Source organism: Psilocybe cubensis (genome assembly GCF_017499595.1).
Source record: "Psilocybe cubensis strain MGC-MH-2018 chromosome Unknown contig2, whole genome shotgun sequence".
Taxonomy (NCBI): domain Eukaryota; kingdom Fungi; phylum Basidiomycota; class Agaricomycetes; order Agaricales; family Agrocybaceae; genus Psilocybe; species Psilocybe cubensis.
The window spans coordinates 13,627-38,494 of record NW_025952840.1 but is presented as its reverse complement, the minus strand read 5'-3'; the positions used below and the strand labels follow the sequence as shown (position 1 = coordinate 38,494).

Genomic DNA, 24,868 nt, shown 5'->3' with positions numbered 1-24,868 from the left:
GACTATCACAAATCTGTCAATGTTTATTGTCAAGTTAGACAGGTCTCTGATGAACAGAGTGTCACGGGTCAATGTGGCACATGGTAACCTGTCAAAAGTGGATCCAACACTTTTGTTCTTTGACATCGTGGGTTATTGACTGTGATGTGAATCACATGGATATAGATTACTCTGGTTACGTGGCTCCGAGTAACCGCGACATGGGAATATTCACATGTCAAGAGTATAAATAGCTTACCTGGGTCCTTACCTAACAATCAATTGATTGATTGTTGTGAATCTTAATTGGACAGTTCATGATCCGGTCCATCAAAAATGTTTCCACGGTACTAAGGAACTTTTCCCGAAGTACTAAGTAACTTTTCCCATGTACTAAATTAGATCCGGCCCTTCACAATCACATGCCGTTCGGAAGTTCACACGCCTACCTTACTTCCTACTAAGGTTAGACTTAGTTAGCTTAGGGTTGGGGTTAGGTTAGGGCTTAGGGTTTAGGGTTTAGGTTTAGGTTTAGCTATTTAATCCAATGTGTTGCTTGTAAGTAGATGTTTGTTACTTTATAGCAATGAATACTTACGGTTAGGGTTTTTTTCTAATGCTTTACGCCTTAAGCGCTAGTATTCTTTTCATCGGTTGTAAGATTTGGATATTCTGCCGAATTCTGGATGTTCCCTCTCTTGTGAGATTGAACGTCTATGAAGTATTATCTCGTTATCGCTTTCGATACTTATCTGTTCAGCAGCTTCAACTAGAGCAGAATGATAAGTTTCATTAACGTTTTGAGTTTCGGGAACAACACCACCTTTTTCGGCAATGTCTTCATCCAGTTTACGAAAAACTGTTTTCTTCCACACATTTGCAAGGTCGAAAAGATTAGTATTGCGCTTTCGCGATACTATCCAACGACTTCCGAGTAGTCCTATCTTCCTCAAATCCGGTACGAACTCAGTTTCTCCGTCCACGAGGATCTGTGTGAACAGCTCCGGGCGAACATCATCGAGGTCGTGAACGTAATTTGGATCTGGTTTGATAAGGGGTCTGGACGAGTCTACACTATACAGACCTTTCTCGGCATGTTCATACCATGCCGACCAGTACTCGGTAACAGTTTTTCCAAGTTCAGCAGCTGAAAACCAATTCCATACCTGATCAAACCTGGTTTTAAGTACAAGAATGGATTCGTCGTGCTCTGCGATTCGTAAAGCGAATCGCTTTTCCCAACGTTCTTGTATATTCTTCTTACACCAAGACATGACTAGGTTTTCGGGATAACCGCGCATCAAATAGAGAGCGTTAAGGTCTCTAATTGCTCCAATGTAGATTTCCTTGGTACTACATAGCACGGCTAACCTGGATAACTCTCCAATGTAAACGCCACGTTTGACGTCTAAAGGATGATGTGATACCCATGGAACTCGTTCTCGGTTGTTTCCTGTCTTGACAAATGGCTTCCAATGAAGTTTTCCAGACTCCTTGAATATGAAAGCATCGAGAAATTGACATCCCGACGAGGAAACAGCCCATTCGATAACACAACCATCGAACTTTATTGTTTCTTTAATAAGATTAAGTGCAAGTGCTTCGGACTCGGCGTAAACAATTGCGAAACAATCGTCGATGTACCTTCCATAGAAGGCCACGTTTGGGTGGTCTAAGATTTTTGACTTTATTTCAAAATGGGCTCCAAAGAGGTTAGCAAGGTCCGGAGAATCCGCGACGCCCATTGCGAGGCCATTTTTTTGTCTAAAATATCTAGACCCATGTTGTGTTATCAATTGCGTATTGCCAATCTCGATAGCACGTTTAAAGATGCCCAATTTAACCAAGTTATTCTCTAACGAATTTGGATTAATATGGGCTAATGCAGTGTTTTCTTCCGAAGCATTGAGTAACCATTCCTCGTACATACTACAAACGATTTCGATGCACAAGTCCAACGGAATATTGGGATAGAAAGCAACTACATCCCCGGTGACAAAATACCATTGTCGTTTGGGGTCTATACGCAATTGGCTTAATCTCGTAAAGAGATCCTTCGTTCCGTGAATGATTGAAGGAGTCGATTTAATAATCGGCTTAAGCTCTTTTGATACAAACTTGGCTGCAGGATTAAATACTACAGAGTGACACGGAATTATGGGCCTAAATCCAGTAGGTTTCTTGTGGATTTTAGGTATACCATGAAATTGAGGATACTTGAACGATGATCCGTCTTCCGGTACATTCGATAGAAAGAATCGAGACAACCCAAGTTCAAATAGAAACAGATGTTCATCTTCGACGGTACGTGCAAGAGTTTGCATCTGGATCATTTTGCTCTTCATTACTTCTTGCGCAACTTCGAATTCTAACTCTTCATAGTTACGTTCATCTTCAAGAAGATTGAGCTCATTCCTTAATATCCAGTCGCGTTCAGACACCGCGAGGCCAAGATTCTTATCTGTCATCGTAATAACATAGTTGTTATCGATAAGAAACTTACGGATCTTGTCCCTTTTAGGAGAGAACGCGTGCTTTCGCATCTCCGTAAGGGCTTCTTCCGGGATACTTGCGATCGTGCGTTGCACGTACCGACGTCCCATCGAAAGGCCAAGTTCCATGTATTGCGGTAATACTGGAGGTTTCTCTTTCTTTTTTGAGCTTACTCCGTAATCTGGATCAAAAGGTTTGTTCATGCCTTCCTTAAACAAAAAATAGATACGCCATCTTATTCTTCGTTGAAAATCATTCCATGCTTGCATGATCAGACTTTGAGAAGGCAGAGTAAAAAACATATAATTGAGTCCGAGCGACAAATCATTTGCTATATCTACAGGGACCACCACACCAGGACTACAGTGTACACTACTACGATACTGGCCAGCCAACAAGAATGAGATCGGCGTATGTAAGTGTACAAAAGAAACTGCGTCTGTTTTAGTCATGGTGAGTATATCGTCAGGAATAGAGTTGGGGAAGGCGGGTCTTACCGACGTAAAAGGTACTACATTAGACCGCGCGTCTAGGCTCTTGCCTTTCCCTTTCCCTTTGGATCGTTCTTGACGGGAGCTCTCCCCTTCCCTTTCTTCTTGTTGTCGACCTTGTTGGAAGCCTTGGTTTGGGGCTTCTTCTGCGAAGGCGTCGACGAGGGTTTGAATTTCGAAGGGCCAGCTTTCTTGGCCTGAGGTTGAGGAGCCTTGGACGAATTCTGGCCAGACAAAGTCTGGGTAATTAGAATAGTAATTAGTATCCAGAATTATGGGTGAAGGGTTACGAGAACTTGCCTTCTTGCCCACAGATCCAAGGTTGAGCTTCTTGAGACGTGCATTCAAGCCCTTATCAATAAGGGATTGAATCGATGGACCTGGTTTGGTCGCATCGGCCATCTCGACATCGGCTGTTGCCGCAGTCGACCGCTTTTTCTCAATCTTGATTGCCAAAGCGCGGTGGCGCAAGTTGACAATCTGTTTGATATGAGAGAAGATGGCTGGCAAAATGGTTTGCAATGCGCTGCATTCAGCCTTCTTCTGCGGTGACACTACCCAATCTGTTATTCGACGAACTCCCTTGTTGTCTGTAGAGAAAACGGGGAGCTTATAGCTGGATTTGCGATCATCGTAAGTTGTCTTAACGATGAGGGCAGCAGCTTCATAACAGTTATTGAGTGCGCATTTATCATCCCAAAAGGCCAGTTCGTCCTTTTTCGCCTGAATGGCGCCGTCGTTGATTGCCTTTTGGAAGACATCACGAGCGGTGGAGAACGTAGAGGAAACTCGAAGAGCTTCCGCTGACCCGGCATCCGCGAATTCCTTCGTAAGTTGGAACTCGGGAGCCTTCACCCGAAGGCGATTGGGGGTGTTGCCTGCGCTAACGGCAAGTTCAAGGCGCTCGAGGCTAGCCTTGACTGTTTCCCTCTTATCGCACCACGATGCGAGGTTGAGGAGAAACTCCCTAAGGGCAGCACGATAGTCAAAAAAGACGCAGTCTACAATCTGGTCAATGGAGCGGCACTCAGCTATTTTCTTGATGACGACAGTGGCCAACTCGTCGATGAGGGCGTTGTGGCGGCCAGCTTCGTCGTTGACGCCAAAAACTGTGTTGTTGACGACAGCCTGGGTGAGTGCGTCCAGGGTGGGGGACATGGCACGAGAGAAGGCAGCAGAGTAAGTGGAAGACATGGTAGCTGTTGGGTAATAGCAAAGTCGTTGGGTTTAGGGGGGGAGCGAGCACCGAGCGAAGCGAGGTGCGAGCGACTTGTTTAAACTGTGAGTTAAATGGAAAGAAGGCCAGCGGCTCGTGATTTTTTACGGGCGTGGACCAGTGCAAGCAATGGGCGCTACCGTACAGGCAAACGATCACTACATACCGCTCATGACAAAAGAGCAGGCTATTGCCTATTAAGTCCTTTACCAAGGGACACTCTCATGCCATTGGACATGGCAGGCTAATACCCTTTAAGCCCTTTACCAAGGGGCGCCACATCAGCCATTACAGCCACAGGTTCATTTCCGGCGACGAACTATTTGTCCATCCTTGTGTTAACTCCCTTTACTAAGGGGAGGCCGGGTCACCCGCGTTTTAAGCGGTTCTGGACTTCGGGCCGTCCTCGTAAGCAGCGAGGCGCGGTTTAGATACCAGATGTGGGTTTCCCCACTCCCAAGACTATATCTTAAGATCCGAAGACCCCACTACCACCTAGTCTTTGAACGCTTCCGTCGGCGTGACCGTTACGGATTCGCTGCTGATTATCCATTCCAGCTTTCGCTGAATCTTGGGGATTGTTACCATACCCGGTCGCCACCGGTGCCTAGGCTGTTTCCAGCGGTCGGCGGTACCCACAAGCTTTAGGACGTCCCAGCAATTCGGTAGTGTCGCCGGCTGCAACCGACTTGCCAGGAGCGTATCCAGCAGAGCTGGTCCTGACAACCCCCAGTGTACTCTCACCTGATGTCCATACCCATTGAAGAACTGCGCGCCCTCGAATTACAAAGTCATCATAGCTGGATATCCCCGCAGCTAGACTAAAACGAGTTTGTATGACCTCCGTAACCCAACATAGAAGGCGTGAGCGAGTGAAAGAAAAAGGGCCCCGCTTGCCGTGAGGCAGCCAACATGTCGATGAAACGTCCCCGAGTCAAGGGCAAGATCAGTGACGAAAGGGCTCCCGGATGAGTTGGGAAGGCACAAGCGGCAGGAGTTTGGGAGAGGACGAGTACTTGAGGGCTGTTGGGGGGTACCAACAACCAGCCCTTTCGTCTTTATAGACTCTTCAGTGGCTATTCTTAGAAGGAATGTTCTAGACATCCGATGACAGCGCGTGAAGTGATGCTGTGCAGCTGTCATGTATCTTACCGACTATCACAAATCTGTCAATGTTTATTGTCAAGTTAGACAGGTCTCTGATGAACAGAGTGTCACGGGTCAATGTGGCACATGGTAACCTGTCAAAAGTGGATCCAACACTTTTGTTCTTTGACATCGTGGGTTATTGACTGTGATGTGAATCACATGGATATAGATTACTCTGGTTACGTGGCTCCGAGTAACCGCGACATGGGAATATTCACATGTCAAGAGTATAAATAGCTTACCTGGGTCCTTACCTAACAATCAATTGATTGATTGTTGTGAATCTTAATTGGACAATTCATGATCCGGTCCATCAAAAATGTTTCCACGGTACTAAGGAACTTTTCCCGAAGTACTAAGTAACTTTTCCCATGTACTAAATTAGATCCGGCCCTTCACAATCACATGCCGTTCGGAAGTTCACACGCCTACCTTACTTCCTACTAAGGTTAGACTTAGTTAGCTTAGGGTTGGGGTTAGGTTAGGGCTTAGGGTTTAGGGGGGGAGCGAGCACCGAGCGAAGCGAGGTGCGAGCGACTAGTTTAAACTGGGAGTTAAATGGAAAGTAGCCAGAGGGCTGTTGGGGGATCCCAACAACCAGCCCTTTCGTCTTTATAGACTCTTCAGTGGCTATTCTTAGAAGGAATGTTCTAGACATCCGATGACAGCGCGTGAAGTGATGCTGCGCAGCTGTCATGTATCTTACCGACTATCACAAATCTGTCAATGTTTATTGTCAAGTTAGACAGGTCTCTGATGAACAGAGTGTCACGGGTCGATGTGGCACATGGTAACCTGTCAAAAGTGGATCCAACACTTTTGTTCTTTGACATCGTGGGTTATTGACTGTGATGTGAATCACATGGATATAGATTACTCTGGTTACGTGGCTCCGAGTAACCGCGACATGGGAATATTCACATGTCTAGAGTATAAATAACTTACCTGGGTCCTTACCTAACAATCAAACAATAGAATGATTGATTGTTGTGAATCTTAATTGGACAGTTCATGATCCGGTCCATCAAAAATGTTTCCACGGTACTAAGGAACTTTTCCCGAAGTACTAAGTAACTTTTCCCATGTACTAAATTAGATCCGGCCCTTCACAATCACATGCCGTTCGGAAGTTCACACGCCTACCTTACTTCCTACTAAGGTTAGACTTAGTTAGCTTAGGGTTGGGGTTAGGTTAGGGTTTAGGGTTTAGGGTTTAGGGTTTAGGTTTAGGTTTAGCTATTCAATCCAATGTGTTGCTTGTAAGTAGATGTTTGTTACTTTATAGCAAGGAATACTTACGGTTAGGGTTTTTTTCTAATGCTTTACGCCTTAAGCGCTAGTATTCTTTTCATCGGTTGTAAGATTTGGATATTCTGCCAAATTCTGGATGTTCCCTCTCTTGTGAGATTGAACGTCTATGAAGTATTATCTCGTTATCACTTTCGATACTTATCTGCTCAGCAGCTTCAACTAAAGCAGAATGATAAGTTTCATTAACGTTTTGAGTTTCGGGAACAACACCACCTTTTTCAGCGATGTCTTCATCCAGTTTACGAAAGACTGTTTTCTTCCACACATTTGCAAGGTCGAAAAGATTAGTATTGCGTTTTCGCGATACTATCCAACGACTTCCGAGTAGTCCTATCTTCCTCAAATCCGGTACGAACTCAGTTTCTCCGTCCACGAGGATCTGTGTGAACAGCTCCGGGCGAACATCATCGAGGTCGTGAACGTAATTTGGATCTGGTTTGATAAGGGGTCTGGACGAGTCTGCACTATACAAACCTTTCTCGGCATGTTCATACCATGCCGACCAGTACTCGGTAACAGTTTTTCCAAGTTCAGCAGCTGAAAACCAATTCCATACCTGATCAAATCTGGTTTTAAGTACAAGAATGGATTCGTCGTGCTCTGCGACTCGTAAAGCGAATCGCTTTTCCCAACGTTCTTGTATATTCTTCTTACACCAAGATATGACTAGGTTTTCGGGATAACCGCGCATCAAATAGAGAGCGTTAAGGTCTCTAATTGCTCCGATGTAGATTTCCTTGGTACTACATAGCACGGCTAACCTGGATAACTCTCCAATGTAGACGCCACGTTTGACGTCCAAAGGATGATGTGATACCCATGGAACTCGTTCTCGGTTGTTTCCTGTCTTGACAAAAGGCTTCCAATGAAGTTTTCCAGACTCCTTGAATATGAAAGCATCGAGAAATTGACATCCCGACGAGGAAACAGCCCATTCGATAACACAACCATCGAACTTTATTGTTTCTTTAATAAGATTAAGTGCAAGTGCTTCGGACTCGGCGTAAACAATTGCGAAACAATCGTCGATGTACCTTCCATAGAAGGCCACGTTTGGGTGGTCTAAGATTTTTGACTTTATTTCAAAATGGGCTCCAAAGAGGTTAGCAAGGTCCGGAGAATCCGCGACGCCCATTGCGAGGCCATTTTTTTGTCTAAAATATCTAGACCCATGTTGTGTTATCAATTGCGTATTGCCAATCTCGATAGCACGTTTAAAGATGCCCAATTTAACCAAGTTATTCTCTAACGAATTTGGATTAATATGGGCTAATGCAGTGTTTTCTTCCGAAGCGTTGAGTAACCATTCCTCGTACATACTACAAACGATTTCGATGCACAAGTCCAACGGAATATTGGGATAGAAAGGGTTTTAGGGTTTAGGGTTTAGGGTTTAGGGGTTAGGGTTTAGGGTTTAGGGTTAGGGGGGGAGCGAGCACCGAGCGAAGCGAGGTGCGAGCGACTTGTTTAAACTGTGAGTTAAATGGAAAGAAGGCCAGAGGGCTGTTGGGGGGTACCAACAACCAGCCCTTTCGTCTTTATAGACTCTTCAGTGGCTATTCTTAGAAGGAATGTTCTAGACATCCGATGACAGCGCGTGAAGTGATGCTGTGCAGCTGTCATGTATCTTACCGACTATCACAAATCTGTCAATGTTTATTGTCAAGTTAGACAGGTCTCTGATGAACAGAGTGTCACGGGTCAATGTGGTACATGGTAACCTGTCAAAAGTGGATCCAACACTTTTGTTCTTTGACATCGTGGGTTATTGACTGTGATGTGAATCACATGGATATAGATTACTCTGGTTACGTGGCTCCGAGTAACCGCGACATGGGAATATTCACATGTCAAGAGTATAAATAGCTTACCTGGGTCCTTACCTAACAATCAATTGATTGATTGTTGTGAATCTTAATTGGACAGTTCATGATCCGGTCCATCAAAAATGTTTTCACGGTACTAAGGAACTTTTCCCGAAGTACTAAGTAACTTTTCCCATGTACTAAATTAGATCCGGCCCTTCACAATCACATGCCGTTCGGAAGTTCACACGCCTACCTTACTTCCTACTAAGGTTAGACTTAGTTAGCTTAGGGTTGGGGTTAGGTTAGGGCTTAGGGTTTAGGGTTTAGGGTTTAGGTTTAGGTTTAGCTATTTAATCCAATGTGTTGCTTGTAAGTAGATGTTTGTTACTTTATAGCAATGAATACTTACGGTTAGGGTTTTTTTCTAATGCTTTACGCCTTAAGCGCTAGTATTCTTTTCATCGGTTGTAAGATTTGGATATTCTGCCGAATTCTGGATGTTCCCTCTCTTGTGAGATTGAACGTCTATGAAGTATTATCTCGTTATCGCTTTCGATACTTATCTGTTCAGCAGCTTCAACTAGAGCAGAATGATAAGTTTCATTAACGTTTTGAGTTTCGGGAACAACACCACCTTTTTCGGCAATGTCTTCATCCAGTTTACGAAAAACTGTTTTCTTCCACACATTTGCAAGGTCGAAAAGATTAGTATTGCGCTTTCGCGATACTATCCAACGACTTCCGAGTAGTCCTATCTTCCTCAAATCCGGTACGAACTCAGTTTCTCCGTCCACGAGGATCTGTGTGAACAGCTCCGGGCGAACATCATCGAGGTCGTGAACGTAATTTGGATCTGGTTTGATAAGGGGTCTGGACGAGTCTACACTATACAGACCTTTCTCGGCATGTTCATACCATGCCGACCAGTACTCGGTAACAGTTTTTCCAAGTTCAGCAGCTGAAAACCAATTCCATACCTGATCAAACCTGGTTTTAAGTACAAGAATGGATTCGTCGTGCTCTGCGATTCGTAAAGCGAATCGCTTTTCCCAACGTTCTTGTATATTCTTCTTACACCAAGACATGACTAGGTTTTCGGGATAACCGCGCATCAAATAGAGAGCGTTAAGGTCTCTAATTGCTCCAATGTAGATTTCCTTGGTACTACATAGCACGGCTAACCTGGATAACTCTCCAATGTAAACGCCACGTTTGACGTCTAAAGGATGATGTGATACCCATGGAACTCGTTCTCGGTTGTTTCCTGTCTTGACAAAAGGCTTCCAATGAAGTTTTCCAGACTCCTTGAATATGAAAGCATCGAGAAATTGACATCCCGACGAGGAAACAGCCCATTCGATAACACAACCATCGAACTTTATTGTTTCTTTAATTAAATTAAGTGCAAGTGCTTCGGACTCGGCGTAAACAATTGCAAAACAATCGTCGATGTACCTTCCATAGAAGGCCACATTAGGGTGGTCTAAGATTTTTGACTTTATTTCAAAATGGGCTCCAAAGAGGTTAGCAAGGTCCGGAGAATCCGCGACGCCCATTGCGAGGCCATTTTTTTGTCTAAAATATCTAGACCCATGTTGTGTTATCAATTGCGTATTGCCAATCTCGATAGCACGTTTAAAGATGCCCAATTTAACCAAGTTATTCTCTAACGAATTTGGATTAATATGGGCTAATGCAGTGTTTTCTTCCGAAGCATTGAGTAACCATTCCTCGTACATACTACAAACGATTTCGATGCACAAGTCCAACGGAATATTGGGATAGAAAGCAACTACATCCCCGGTGACAAAATACCATTGTCGTTTGGGGTCTATACGCAATTGGCTTAATCTCGTAAAGAGATCCTTCGTTCCGTGAATGATTGAAGGAGTCGATTTAATAATCGGCTTAAGCTCTTTTGATACAAACTTGGCTGCAGGATTAAATACTACAGAGTGACACGGAATTATGGGCCTAAATCCAGTAGGTTTCTTGTGGATTTTAGGTATACCATGAAATTGAGGATACTTGAACGATGATCCGTCTTCCGGTACATTCGATAGAAAGAATCGAGACAACCCAAGTTCAAATAGAAACAGATGTTCATCTTCGACGGTACGTGCAAGAGTTTGCATCTGGATCATTTTGCTCTTCATTACTTCTTGCGCAACTTCGAATTCTAACTCTTCATAGTTACGTTCATCTTCAAGAAGATTGAGCTCATTCCTTAATATCCAGTCGCGTTCAGACACCGCGAGGCCAAGATTCTTATCTGTCATCGTAATAACATAGTTGTTATCGATAAGAAACTTACGGATCTTGTCCCTTTTAGGAGAGAACGCGTGCTTTCGCATCTCCGTAAGGGCTTCTTCCGGGATACTTGCGATCGTGCGTTGCACGTACCGACGTCCCATCGAAAGGCCAAGTTCCATGTATTGCGGTAATACTGGAGGTTTCTCTTTCTTTTTTGAGCTTACTCCGTAATCTGGATCAAAAGGTTTGTTCATGCCTTCCTTAAACAAAAAATAGATACGCCATCTTATTCTTCGTTGAAAATCATTCCATGCTTGCATGATCAGACTTTGAGAAGGCAGAGTAAAAAACATATAATTGAGTCCGAGCGACAAATCATTTGCTATATCTACAGGGACCACCACACCAGGACTACAGTGTACACTACTACGATACTGGCCAGCCAACAAGAATGAGATCGGCGTATGTAAGTGTACAAAAGAAACTGCGTCTGTTTTAGTCATGGTGAGTATATCGTCAGGAATAGAGTTGGGGAAGGCGGGTCTTACCGACGTAAAAGGTACTACATTAGACCGCGCGTCTAGGCTCTTGCCTTTCCCTTTCCCTTTGGATCGTTCTTGACGGGAGCTCTCCCCTTCCCTTTCTTCTTGTTGTCGACCTTGTTGGAAGCCTTGGTTTGGGGCTTCTTCTGCGAAGGCGTCGACGAGGGTTTGAATTTCGAAGGGCCAGCTTTCTTGGCCTGAGGTTGAGGAGCCTTGGACGAATTCTGGCCAGACAAAGTCTGGGTAATTAGAATAGTAATTAGTATCCAGAATTATGGGTGAAGGGTTACGAGAACTTGCCTTCTTGCCCACAGATCCAAGGTTGAGCTTCTTGAGACGTGCATTCAAGCCCTTATCAATAAGGGATTGAATCGATGGACCTGGTTTGGTCGCATCGGCCATCTCGACATCGGCTGTTGCCGCAGTCGACCGCTTTTTCTCAATCTTGATTGCCAAAGCGCGGTGGCGCAAGTTGACAATCTGTTTGATATGAGAGAAGATGGCTGGCAAAATGGTTTGCAATGCGCTGCATTCAGCCTTCTTCTGCGGTGACACTACCCAATCTGTTATTCGACGAACTCCCTTGTTGTCTGTAGAGAAAACGGGGAGCTTATAGCTGGATTTGCGATCATCGTAAGTTGTCTTAACGATGAGGGCAGCAGCTTCATAACAGTTATTGAGTGCGCATTTATCATCCCAAAAGGCCAGTTCGTCCTTTTTCGCCTGAATGGCGCCGTCGTTGATTGCCTTTTGGAAGACATCACGAGCGGTGGAGAACGTAGAGGAAACTCGAAGAGCTTCCGCTGACCCGGCATCCGCGAATTCCTTCGTAAGTTGGAACTCGGGAGCCTTCACCCGAAGGCGATTGGGGGTGTTGCCTGCGCTAACGGCAAGTTCAAGGCGCTCGAGGCTAGCCTTGACTGTTTCCCTCTTATCGCACCACGATGCGAGGTTGAGGAGAAACTCCCTAAGGGCAGCACGATAGTCAAAAAAGACGCAGTCTACAATCTGGTCAATGGAGCGGCACTCAGCTATTTTCTTGATGACGACAGTGGCCAACTCGTCGATGAGGGCGTTGTGGCGGCCAGCTTCGTCGTTGACGCCAAAAACTGTGTTGTTGACGACAGCCTGGGTGAGTGCGTCCAGGGTGGGGGACATGGCACGAGAGAAGGCAGCAGAGTAAGTGGAAGACATGGTAGCTGTTGGGTAATAGCAAAGTCGTTGGGTTTAGGGGGGGAGCGAGCACCGAGCGAAGCGAGGTGCGAGCGACTTGTTTAAACTGTGAGTTAAATGGAAAGAAGGCCAGAGGGCTGTTGGGGGGTACCAACAACCAGCCCTTTCGTCTTTATAGACTCTTCAGTGGCTATTCTTAGAAGGAATGTTCTAGACATCCGATGACAGCGCGTGAAGTGATGCTGTGCAGCTGTCATGTATCTTACCGACTATCACAAATCTGTCAATGTTTATTGTCAAGTTAGACAGGTCTCTGATGAACAGAGTGTCACGGGTCAATGTGGTACATGGTAACCTGTCAAAAGTGGATCCAACACTTTTGTTCTTTGACATCGTGGGTTATTGACTGTGATGTGAATCACATGGATATAGATTACTCTGGTTACGTGGCTCCGAGTAACCGCGACATGGGAATATTCACATGTCAAGAGTATAAATAGCTTACCTGGGTCCTTACCTAACAATCAATTGATTGATTGTTGTGAATCTTAATTGGACAGTTCATGATCCGGTCCATCAAAAATGTTTTCACGGTACTAAGGAACTTTTCCCGAAGTACTAAGTAACTTTTCCCATGTACTAAATTAGATCCGGCCCTTCACAATCACATGCCGTTCGGAAGTTCACACGCCTACCTTACTTCCTACTAAGGTTAGACTTAGTTAGCTTAGGGTTGGGGTTAGGTTAGGGCTTAGGGTTTAGGGTTTAGGGTTTAGGTTTAGGTTTAGGGTTAGGGTTTAGGGTTTAGGGGGGGAGCGAGCACCGAGCGAAGCGAGGTGCGAGCGACTAGTTTAAACTGGGAGTTAAATGGAAAGTAGCCAGAGGGCTGTTGGGGGATCCCAACAACCAGCCCTTTCGTCTTTATAGACTCTTCAGTGGCTATTCTTAGAAGGAATGTTCTAGACATCCGATGACAGCGCGTGAAGTGATGCTGCGCAGCTGTCATGTATCTTACCGACTATCACAAATCTGTCAATGTTTATTGTCAAGTTAGACAGGTCTCTGATGAACAGAGTGTCACGGGTCGATGTGGCACATGGTAACCTGTCAAAAGTGGATCCAACACTTTTGTTCTTTGACATCGTGGGTTATTGACTGTGATGTGAATCACATGGATATAGATTACTCTGGTTACGTGGCTCCGAGTAACCGCGACATGGGAATATTCACATGTCTAGAGTATAAATAACTTACCTGGGTCCTTACCTAACAATCAAACAATAGAATGATTGATTGTTGTGAATCTTAATTGGACAGTTCATGATCCGGTCCATCAAAAATGTTTCCACGGTACTAAGGAACTTTTCCCGAAGTACTAAGTAACTTTTCCCATGTACTAAATTAGATCCGGCCCTTCACAATCACATGCCGTTCGGAAGTTCACACGCCTACCTTACTTCCTACTAAGGTTAGACTTAGTTAGCTTAGGGTTGGGGTTAGGTTAGGGTTTAGGGTTTAGGGTTTAGGGTTTAGGTTTAGGTTTAGCTATTCAATCCAATGTGTTGCTTGTAAGTAGATGTTTGTTACTTTATAGCAAGGAATACTTACGGTTAGGGTTTTTTTCTAATGCTTTACGCCTTAAGCGCTAGTATTCTTTTCATCGGTTGTAAGATTTGGATATTCTGCCAAATTCTGGATGTTCCCTCTCTTGTGAGATTGAACGTCTATGAAGTATTATCTCGTTATCACTTTCGATACTTATCTGCTCAGCAGCTTCAACTAAAGCAGAATGATAAGTTTCATTAACGTTTTGAGTTTCGGGAACAACACCACCTTTTTCAGCGATGTCTTCATCCAGTTTACGAAAGACTGTTTTCTTCCACACATTTGCAAGGTCGAAAAGATTAGTATTGCGTTTTCGCGATACTATCCAACGACTTCCGAGTAGTCCTATCTTCCTCAAATCCGGTACGAACTCAGTTTCTCCGTCCACGAGGATCTGTGTGAACAGCTCCGGGCGAACATCATCGAGGTCGTGAACGTAATTTGGATCTGGTTTGATAAGGGGTCTGGACGAGTCTGCACTATACAAACCTTTCTCGGCATGTTCATACCATGCCGACCAGTACTCGGTAACAGTTTTTCCAAGTTCAGCAGCTGAAAACCAATTCCATACCTGATCAAATCTGGTTTTAAGTACAAGAATGGATTCGTCGTGCTCTGCGACTCGTAAAGCGAATCGCTTTTCCCAACGTTCTTGTATATTCTTCTTACACCAAGATATGACTAGGTTTTCGGGATAACCGCGCATCAAATAGAGAGCGTTAAGGTCTCTAATTGCTCCGATGTAGATTTCCTTGGTACTACATAGCACGGCTAACCTGGATAACTCTCCAATGTAGACGCCACGTTTGACGTCCAAAGGATGATGTGATACCCATGGAACTCGTTCTCGGTTGTTTCCTGTCTTGACAAAAGGCTTCCAATGAAGTTTTCCAGACTCCTTGAATATGAAAGCATCGAGAAATTGACATCCCGACGAGGAAACAGCCCATTCGATAACACAACCATCGAACTTTATTGTTTCTTTAATAAGATTAAGTGCAAGTGCTTCGGACTCGGCGTAAACAATTGCGAAACAATCGTCGATGTACCTTCCATAGAAGGCCACGTTTGGGTGGTCTAAGATTTTTGACTTTATTTCAAAATGGGCTCCAAAGAGGTTAGCAAGGTCCGGAGAATCCGCGACGCCCATTGCGAGGCCATTTTTTTGTCTAAAATATCTAGACCCATGTTGTGTTATCAATTGCGTATTGCCAATCTCGATAGCACGTTTAAAGATGCCCAATTTAACCAAGTTATTCTCTAACGAATTTGGATTAATATGGGCTAATGCAGTGTTTTCTTCCGAAGCGTTGAGTAACCATTCCTCGTACATACTACAAACGATTTCGATGCACAAGTCCAACGGAATATTGGGATAGAAAGCAACTACATCTCCAGTGACAAAATACCATTGTCTTTTGGAGTCTATACGCAATTGGCTTAATCTCGTAAAGAGATCCTTCGTTCCGTGTATGATTGAAGGAGTCGATTTAATAATCGGCTTAAGCTCTTTTGATACAAACTTGGCTGCAGGATTAAATACTACAGAGTGACACGGAATTATGGGCCTAAATCCAGTAGGTTTCTTGTGGATTTTAGGTATACCATGAAATTGAGGATACTTGAACGATGATCCGTCTTCCGGTACATTCGATAGAAAGAATCGAGACAACCCAAGTTCAAATAGAAACAGATGTTCATCTTCGACAGTACGTGCGAGCGTTTGCATCTGAATCATTTTGCTCTTCATAACTTCTTGCGCAACTTCGAATTCTAACTCTTCGTAATTACGTTCATCTTCAAGAAGATTGAGCTCATTCCTTAATATCCAGTCGCGTTCAGACACCGCGAGGCCAAGATTCTTATCTGTCATCGTAATAACATAGTTGTTATCGATAAGAAACTTACGGATCTTGTCCCTTTTAGGAGAGAACGCGTGCTTTCGCATCTCCGTAAGGGCTTCTTCCGGGATACTTGCGATCGTGCGTTGCACGTACCGACGTCCCATCGAAAGGCCAAGTTCCATATATTGCGGTAATACAGGAGGTTTCTCTTTCTTTTTTGAGCTTACTCCATAATCTGGATCAAAAGGTTTATTCATGCCTTCCTTAAACAAAAAATAGATACGCCATCTTATTCTTCGTTGGAAATCATTCCATGCTTGCATGATCAGACTTTTAGAAGGCAGAGTGAAAAACATATAATTAAGTCCGAGAGAGAGATCGTTTGCTACATCAACAGGGACAGAAACACCAGGACTACAATGTACACTACTACGATACTGGCCAGCCAACAAGAATGATATTGGAGTATGTAAGTGTACGAAAGAAACTGCGTCTGTTTTAGTCATGGTGAGTATATCGTCAGGAATAGAGTTGGGGAAGGCGGGTCTCACCGACGTAAAAGGTACTACATTAGACCGCGCATCTAGGCTCTTGCCTTTCCCTTTCCCTTTGGATCGTTCTTGACGGGAGCTCTCCCCTTCCCTTTCTTCTTGTTGTCGACCTTGTTGGAAGCCTTGGTTTGAGGCTTGCGTTGCGAAGGCGTCGACGACGACTTGGGTTTCGAAGGGCCAGCTTTCTTGGCCTGAGGTTGAGGAGCCTTGGATGAATTCTGGCCAGACAAAGTCTGGGTAATTAGAGTAGTAATTAGTATCCAGAATTATGGGTGAAGGGTTACGAAAACTTGCCTTCTTGCCCACAGATCCAAGGTTGAGCTTCTTGAGACGTGCATTCAAGCCCTTATCAATAAGGGATTGAATCGACGGACCTGGTTTGGTCGCGTCGGCCATCTCGACATCGGCTGTTGCCGCAGTCGTCCGCTTTTTCTCAATCTTAATTGCCAAAGCGCGGTGGCGCATGTTGACAATTTGTTTGATGTGAGAAAAGATCGCCGGCAGTATGGTTTGCAGCGCACTGCATTCGGCTTTCTTTTGCGGAGACACTACCCACTCTGCTATACGTCGAACTCCCTTGTTATCTGTAGAGAAAACAGGGAGCTTGTAGCTGGATTTGCGATCATCGTAAGTTGCCTTAACGATGAGGGCAGCAGCTTCGTAGCAAGAGTTGAGTGCGCATTTATCATCCCAAAAAGTCAGCTCGTCCTTTTTCGCCTGAATGGCGCCGTCGTTAATTGCCTTTTGGAAGGCGTCACGAGCGGTAGAGAACGTAGTGGAGACTCGAAGAGCCTCCGCTGACCCGGCATTCGCGAATTCCTTCGTAAGTTGGAACTCGGGTGCCTTCACCTTAAGGCGATTGGGCGTGTTGCCTGCGCTAACGGCAGATTCAAGGCGCTCGAGGCTAGCCTTGACTGTTTCCCTCTTATCGCACCACGATGCGAGGTTGAGGAGAAACTCCCTAAGGGCAGCACGATAGTCAAAAAAGACGCAGTCTATGACTTGGTCAACGGAGCGGCACTCAGCTATTTTTTTGATGACCACAGTGGCCAGCTCGTCGATCAGAGCGTTATGGCGGCCTGCTTCATCGTTGACGCCGAAAACGGTGTTGTTGACGACGGCCTGGGTGAGTGCGTCCAGGGTGGGGGACATGGCACGAGAGAAAGCAGCAGAGTATTGAGATGACATAGTGGCTGATGGATAATAGCAAAGTCGTTGGGTTTAGGGGGGGAGCGAGCACCGAGCGAAGCGAGGTGCGAGCGACTAGTTTAAACTGGGAGTTAAATGGAAAGTAGCCAGCGGCTCGTGATTTTTTACGGGCGTGGACCAGTGCAAGCAATGGGCGCTACCGTACAGGCAAACGATCACTACATACCGCTCATGACAAAAGAGCAGGCTATTGCCTATTAAGTCCTTTACCAAGGGACACTCTCATGCCATTGGACATGGCAGGCTAATACCCTTTAAGCCCTTTACCAAGGGGCGCCACATCAGCCATTACAGCCACAGGTTCATTTCCGGCGACGAACTATTTGTCCATCCTTGTGTTAACTCCCTTTACTAAGGGGAGGCCGGGTCACCCGCGTTTTAAGCGGTTCTGGACTTCGGGCCGTCCTCGTAAGCAGCGAGGCGCGGTTTAGATACCAGATGTGGGTTTCCCCACTCCCAAGACTATATCTTAAGATCCGAAGACCCCACTACCACCTAGTCGTTGAACGCTTCCGTCGGCGTGACCGTTACGGATTCGCTGCTGATTATCCATTCCAGCTTTCGCTGAATCTTGGGGATTGTTACCATACCCGGTCGCCACCGGTGCCTAGGCTGTTTCCAGCGGTCGGCGGTACCCACAAGCTTTAGGACGTCCCAGCAATTCGGTAGTGTCGCCGGCTGCAACCGACTTGCCAGGAGCGTATCCAGCAGAGCTGGTCCTGACAACCCCCAGTGTACTCTCACCTGATGTCCATACCCATTGAAGAACTGCGCGCCCTCGAATTACAAAGTCATCATAGCTGGATATCCCCGCAGCTAGACTAAAACGAGTTTGTATGACCTCCGTAACCCAACATAGAAGGCGTGAGCGAGTGAAAGAAAAAGGGCCCCGCTTGCCGTGAGGCAGCCAACATGTCGATGAAACGTCCCCGAGTCAAGGGCAAGATCAGTGACGAAAGGGCTCCCGGATGAGTTGGGAAGGCACAAGCGGCAGGAGTTTGGGAGAGGACGAGTACTTGAGGGCTGTTGGGGGATCCCAACAACCAGCCCTTTCGTCTTTATAGACTCTTCAGTGGCTATTCTTAGAAGGAATGTTCTAGACATCCGATGACAGCGCGTGAAGTGATGCTGCGCAGCTGTCATGTATCTTACCGACTATCACAAATCTGTCAATGTTTATTGTCAAGTTAGACAGGTCTCTGATGAACAGAGTGTCACGGGTCGATGTGGCACATGGTAACCTGTCAAAAGTGGATCCAACACTTTTGTTCTTTGACATCGTGGGTTATTGACTGTGATGTGAATCACATGGATATAGATTACTCTGGTTACGTGGCTCCGAGTAACCGCGACATGGGAATATTCACATGTCTAGAGTATAAATAACTTACCTGGGTCCTTACCTAACAATCAAACAATAGAATGATTGATTGTTGTGAATCTTAATTGGACAGTTCATGATCCGGTCCATCAAAAATGTTTCCACGGTACTAAGGAACTTTTCCCGAAGTACTAAGTAACTTTTCCCATGTACTAAATTAGATCCGGCCCTTCACAATCACATGCCGTTCGGAAGTTCACACGCCTACCTTACTTCCTACTAAGGTTAGACTTAGTTAGCTTAGGGTTGGGGTTAGGTTAGGGTTTAGGGTTTAGGGGGGGAGCGAGCACCGAGCGAAGCGAGGTGCGAGCGACTTGTTTAAACTGTGAGTTAAATGGAAAGAAGGCCAGAGGGCTGTTGATTGTTATCAGCAGCCAGCCCTTTCGTCTTTATAGACTCTTCAGTGGCTATTCTTAGAAGGAATGTTCTGGAACATCCGATGACAGCGCGTGAAGTGATGCTGCGCAGCTGTCATGTATCTTACCGACTATCACAAATCTGTCAATGTTTATTGTCAAGTTAGACAGATCTCTGATGAACAGAGTGTCACGGGTCGATGTGGCACATGGTAACCTGTCAAAAGTGGATCCAACACTTTTGTTCTTTGACATCGTGGGTTATTGACTGTGATGTGAATCACATGGATATAAAATACTCTGGTTACGTGGCTCCGAGTAACCGTGACATGGGAATATTCTCATGTCAAGAGTATAAATAGCTTACCTGGGTCCTTACCTAACAATCAATTGATTGATTGTTGTGAATCTTAATTGGACAGTTCATGATCCGGTCCATCAAAAATGTTTCCACGGTACTAAGGAACTTTTCCCGAGGTACTAAGTAACTTTTCCCATGTACTAAATTAGATCCGGCCCTTCACAATCACATGCCTTTCGGAAGTTCACACGCCTACCTTACTTCCTACTAAGGTTAGACTTAGTTAGCTTAGGGTTGGGGTTAGGTTAGGGCTTAGGGTTTAGGGTTTAGGGTTTAGGTTTAGGTTTAGCTATTTAATCCAATGTGTTGCTTGTAAGTAGATGTTTGTTACTTTGTAGCAAGGAATACTTACGGTTAGGGTTTTTTTCTAATGCTTTACGCCTTACGCGCTAGTATTCTTTTCATCGGTTGTAAGATTTGGATATTCTGCCGAATTCTGGATGTTCCCTCTCTTGTGAGATTGAACGTCTATGAAGTATTATCTCGTTATCACTTTCGATACTTATCTGTTCAGCAGCTTCAACTAAAGCAGAATGATAAGTTTCATTAACGTTTTGAGTTTCGGGAACAACACCACCTTTTTCAGCGATGTCTTCATCCAGTTTACGAAAGACTGTTTTCTTCCACACATTTGTAAGGTCGAAAAGATTAGTATTGCGTTTTCGCGATACTATCCAACGACTTCCGAGTAGTCCTATCTTCCTCAAATCCGGTACGAACTCAGTTTCTCCGTCCACGAGGATCTGTGTGAACAGCTCCGGGCGAACATCATCGAGGTCGTGAACGTAATTTGGATCTGGTTTGATAAGGGGTCTGGACGAGTCTGCACTATACAAACCTTTCTCGGCATGTTCATACCATGCCGACCAGTACTCGGTAACAGTTTTTCCAAGTTCAGCAGCTGAAAACCAATTCCATACCTGATCAAATCTGGTTTTAAGTACAAGAATGGATTCGTCGTGCTCTGCGACTCGTAAAGCGAATCGCTTTTCCCAACGTTCTTGTATATTCTTCTTACACCAAGACATGACTAGGTTTTCGGGATAACCGGGTTTAGGGTTTAGGGTTTAGGGGTTTAGGGTTTAGGGTTTAGGGGGGGAGCGAGCACCGAGCGAAGCGAGGTGCGAGCGACTTGTTTAAACTGTGAGTTAAATGGAAAGAAGGCCAGAGGGCTGTTGATTGTTATCAGCAGCCAGCCCTTTCGTCTTTATAGACTCTTCAGTGGCTATTCTTAGAAGGAATGTTCTGGAACATCCGATGACAGCGCGTGAAGTGATGCTGCGCAGCTGTCATGTATCTTACCGACTATCACAAATCTGTCAATGTTTATTGTCAAGTTAGACAGATCTCTGATGAACAGAGTGTCACGGGTCGATGTGGCACATGGTAACCTGTCAAAAGTGGATCCAACACTTTTGTTCTTTGACATCGTGGGTTATTGACTGTGATGTGAATCACATGGATATAAAATACTCTGGTTACGTGGCTCCGAGTAACCGTGACATGGGAATATTCTCATGTCAAGAGTATAAATAGCTTACCTGGGTCCTTACCTAACAATCAATTGATTGATTGTTGTGAATCTTAATTGGACAGTTCATGATCCGGTCCATCAAAAATGTTTCCACGGTACTAAGGAACTTTTCCCGAGGTACTAAGTAACTTTTCCCATGTACTAAATTAGATCCGGCCCTTCACAATCACATGCCTTTCGGAAGTTCACACGCCTACCTTACTTCCTACTAAGGTTAGACTTAGTTAGCTTAGGGTTGGGGTTAGGTTAGGGCTTAGGGTTTAGGGTTTAGGGTTTAGGTTTAGGTTTAGCTATTTAATCCAATGTGTTGCTTGTAAGTAGATGTTTGTTACTTTGTAGCAAGGAATACTTACGGTTAGGGTTTTTTTCTAATGCTTTACGCCTTACGCGCTAGTATTCTTTTCATCGGTTGTAAGATTTGGATATTCTGCCGAATTCTGGATGTTCCCTCTCTTGTGAGATTGAACGTCTATGAAGTATTATCTCGTTATCACTTTCGATACTTATCTGTTCAGCAGCTTCAACTAAAGCAGAATGATAAGTTTCATTAACGTTTTGAGTTTCGGGAACAACACCACCTTTTTCAGCGATGTCTTCATCCAGTTTACGAAAGACTGTTTTCTTCCACACATTTGCAAGGTCGAAAAGATTAGTATTGCGTTTTCGCGATACTATCCAACGACTTCCGAGTAGTCCTATCTTCCTCAAATCCGGTACGAACTCAGTTTCTCCGTCCACGAGGATCTGTGTGAACAGCTCCGGGCGAACATCATCGAGGTCGTGAACGTAATTTGGATCTGGTTTGATAAGGGGTCTGGACGAGTCTGCACTATACAAACCTTTCTCGGCATGTTCATACCATGCCGACCAGTACTCGGTAACAGTTTTTCCAAGTTCAGCAGCTGAAAACCAATTCCATACCTGATCAAATCTGGTTTTAAGTACAAGAATGGATTCGTCGTGCTCTGCGACTCGTAAAGCGAATCGCTTTTCCCAACGTTCTTGTATATTCTTCTTACACCAAGACATGACTAGGTTTTCGGGATAACCGGGTTTAGGGTTTAGGGTTTAGGGGTTTAGGGTTTAGGGTTTAGGGTTTAGGGTTTAGGGGGGGAGCGAGCACCGAGCGAAGCGAGGTGCGAGCGACTTGTTTAAACTGTGAGTTAAATGGAAAGAAGGCCAGAGGGCTGTTGATTGTTATCAGCAGCCAGCCCTTTCGTCTTTATAGACTCTTCAGTGGCTATTCTTAGAAGGAATGTTCTGGAACATCCGATGACAGCGCGTGAAGTGATGCTGCGCAGCTGTCATGTATCTTACCGACTATCACAAATCTGTCAATGTTTATTGTCAAGTTAGACAGATCTCTGATGAACAGAGTGTCACGGGTCGATGTGGCACATGGTAACCTGTCAAAAGTGGATCCAACACTTTTGTTCTTTGACATCGTGGGTTATTGACTGTGATGTGAATCACATGGATATAAAATACTCTGGTTACGTGGCTCCGAGTAACCGTGACATGGGAATATTCTCATGTCAAGAGTATAAATAGCTTACCTGGGTCCTTACCTAACAATCAATTGATTGATTGTTGTGAATCTTAATTGGACAGTTCATGATCCGGTCCATCAAAAATGTTTCCACGGTACTAAGGAACTTTTCCCGAGGTACTAAGTAACTTTTCCCATGTACTAAATTAGATCCGGCCCTTCACAATCACATGCCTTTCGGAAGTTCACACGCCTACCTTACTTCCTACTAAGGTTAGACTTAGTTAGCTTAGGGTTGGGGTTAGGTTAGGGCTTAGGGTTTAGGGTTTAGGGTTTAGGTTTAGGTTTAGCTATTTAATCCAATGTGTTGCTTGTAAGTAGATGTTTGTTACTTTGTAGCAAGGAATACTTACGGTTAGGGTTTTTTTCTAATGCTTTACGCCTTACGCGCTAGTATTCTTTTCATCGGTTGTAAGATTTGGATATTCTGCCGAATTCTGGATGTTCCCTCTCTTGTGAGATTGAACGTCTATGAAGTATTATCTCGTTATCACTTTCGATACTTATCTGTTCAGCAGCTTCAACTAAAGCAGAATGATAAGTTTCATTAACGTTTTGAGTTTCGGGAACAACACCACCTTTTTCAGCGATGTCTTCATCCAGTTTACGAAAGACTGTTTTCTTCCACACATTTGCAAGGTCGAAAAGATTAGTATTGCGTTTTCGCGATACTATCCAACGACTTCCGAGTAGTCCTATCTTCCTCAAATCCGGTACGAACTCAGTTTCTCCGTCCACGAGGATCTGTGTGAACAGCTCCGGGCGAACATCATCGAGGTCGTGAACGTAATTTGGATCTGGTTTGATAAGGGGTCTGGACGAGTCTGCACTATACAAACCTTTCTTGGCATGTTCATACCATGCCGACCAGTACTCGGTAACAGTTTTTCCAAGTTCAGCAGCTGAAAACCAATTCCATACCTGATCAAATCTGGTTTTAAGTACAAGAATGGATTCGTCGTGCTCTGCGACTCGTAAAGCGAATCGCTTTTCCCAACGTTCTTGTATATTCTTCTTACACCAAGACATGACTAGGTTTTCGGGATAACCGGGTTTAGGGTTTAGGGTTTAGGGGTTTAGGGTTTAGGGTTTAGGGTTTAGGGTTTAGGGTTTAGGGGGGGAGCGAGCACCGAGCGAAGCGAGGTGCGAGCGACTAGTTTAAACTGTGAGTTTGAAATAGAAAGAAGGCCAGAGGGCTGTTGGGGGATCCCAACAACCAGCCCTTTCGTCTTTATAGACTCTTCAGTGGCTATTCTTAGAAGGAATGTTCTAGACATCCGATGACAGCGCGTGAAGTGATGCTGCGCAGCTGTCATGTATCTTACCGACTATCACAAATCTGTCAATGTTTATTGTCAAGTTAGACAGGTCTCTGATGAACAGAGTGTCACGGGTCGATGTGGCACATGGTAACCTGTCAAAAGTGGATCCAACACTTTTGTTCTTTGACATCGTGGGTTATTGACTGTGATGTGAATCACATGGATATAGATTACTCTGGTTACGTGGCTCCGAGTAACCGCGACATGGGAATATTCACATGTCTAGAGTATAAATAGCTTACCTGGGTCCTTACCTAACAATCAAACAATAGAATGATTGATTGTTGTGAATCTTAATTGGACAGTTCATGATCCGGTCCATCAAAAATGTTTCCACGGTACTAAGGAACTTTTCCCGAAGTACTAAGTAACTTTTCCCATGTACTAAATTAGATCCGGCCCTTCACAATCACATGCCGTTCGGAAGTTCACACGCCTACCTTACTTCCTACTAAGGTTAGACTTAGTTAGCTTAGGGTTGGGGTTAGGTTAGGGTTTAGGGTTTAGGGTTTAGGGTTTAGGTTTAGCTATTTAATCCAAAGTGTTGCTTGTAAGTAGATGTTTGTTACTTTATAGCAAGGAATACTTACGGTTAGGGTTTTTTTCTAATGCTTTACGCCTTACGCGCTAGTATTCTTTTCATCGGTTGTAAGATTTGGATATTCTGCCGAATTCTGGATGTTCCCTCTCTTGTGAGATTGAACGTCTATGAAGTATTATCTCGTTATCACTTTCGATACT

At 44.6% G+C, this 24,868-nt stretch overlaps 5 protein-coding genes across 5 annotated transcripts; all 5 read right to left on the bottom strand.

Annotated features, from left to right (window-relative positions):
- Positions 1-626: 626 nt before the first annotated feature.
- Positions 627-4,157, bottom strand: JR316_0013483 (uncharacterized protein; the record flags this gene model as incomplete). The annotated part of the gene is made up of 2 exons (XM_047899073.1): positions 627-2,681; positions 2,970-4,157. The coding sequence occupies 2 exons, from the start codon at positions 4,155-4,157 to the stop codon at positions 627-629; spliced, it is 3,243 nt and encodes a 1,080-aa protein (XP_047741835.1).
- A 2,519-nt stretch (positions 4,158-6,676) lies between these two features.
- Positions 6,677-7,957, bottom strand: JR316_0013482 (uncharacterized protein; the record flags this gene model as incomplete). The annotated part of the gene is made up of 1 exon (XM_047899072.1): positions 6,677-7,957. One exon carries the CDS (start codon positions 7,955-7,957, stop codon positions 6,677-6,679), a length of 1,281 nt encoding a protein of 426 aa, XP_047741834.1.
- A 948-nt stretch (positions 7,958-8,905) lies between these two features.
- Positions 8,906-12,436, bottom strand: JR316_0013481 (uncharacterized protein; the record flags this gene model as incomplete). Its single annotated transcript, XM_047899071.1, has 2 exons — positions 8,906-10,960; positions 11,249-12,436. 2 exons carry the CDS (start codon positions 12,434-12,436, stop codon positions 8,906-8,908), a joined length of 3,243 nt encoding a protein of 1,080 aa, XP_047741833.1.
- A 9,323-nt stretch (positions 12,437-21,759) lies between these two features.
- JR316_0013480 (uncharacterized protein) lies at positions 21,760-22,285 on the bottom strand (the record flags this gene model as incomplete). The annotated part of the gene is made up of 3 exons (XM_047899070.1): positions 21,760-21,780; positions 21,809-22,177; positions 22,202-22,285. The coding sequence occupies 3 exons, from the start codon at positions 22,283-22,285 to the stop codon at positions 21,760-21,762; spliced, it is 474 nt and encodes a 157-aa protein (XP_047741832.1).
- A 1,023-nt stretch (positions 22,286-23,308) lies between these two features.
- Positions 23,309-23,834, bottom strand: JR316_0013479 (uncharacterized protein; the record flags this gene model as incomplete). The annotated part of the gene is made up of 2 exons (XM_047899069.1): positions 23,309-23,329; positions 23,358-23,834. The coding sequence occupies 2 exons, from the start codon at positions 23,832-23,834 to the stop codon at positions 23,309-23,311; spliced, it is 498 nt and encodes a 165-aa protein (XP_047741831.1).
- Between the last annotated feature and the right edge of the window lie 1,034 nt (positions 23,835-24,868).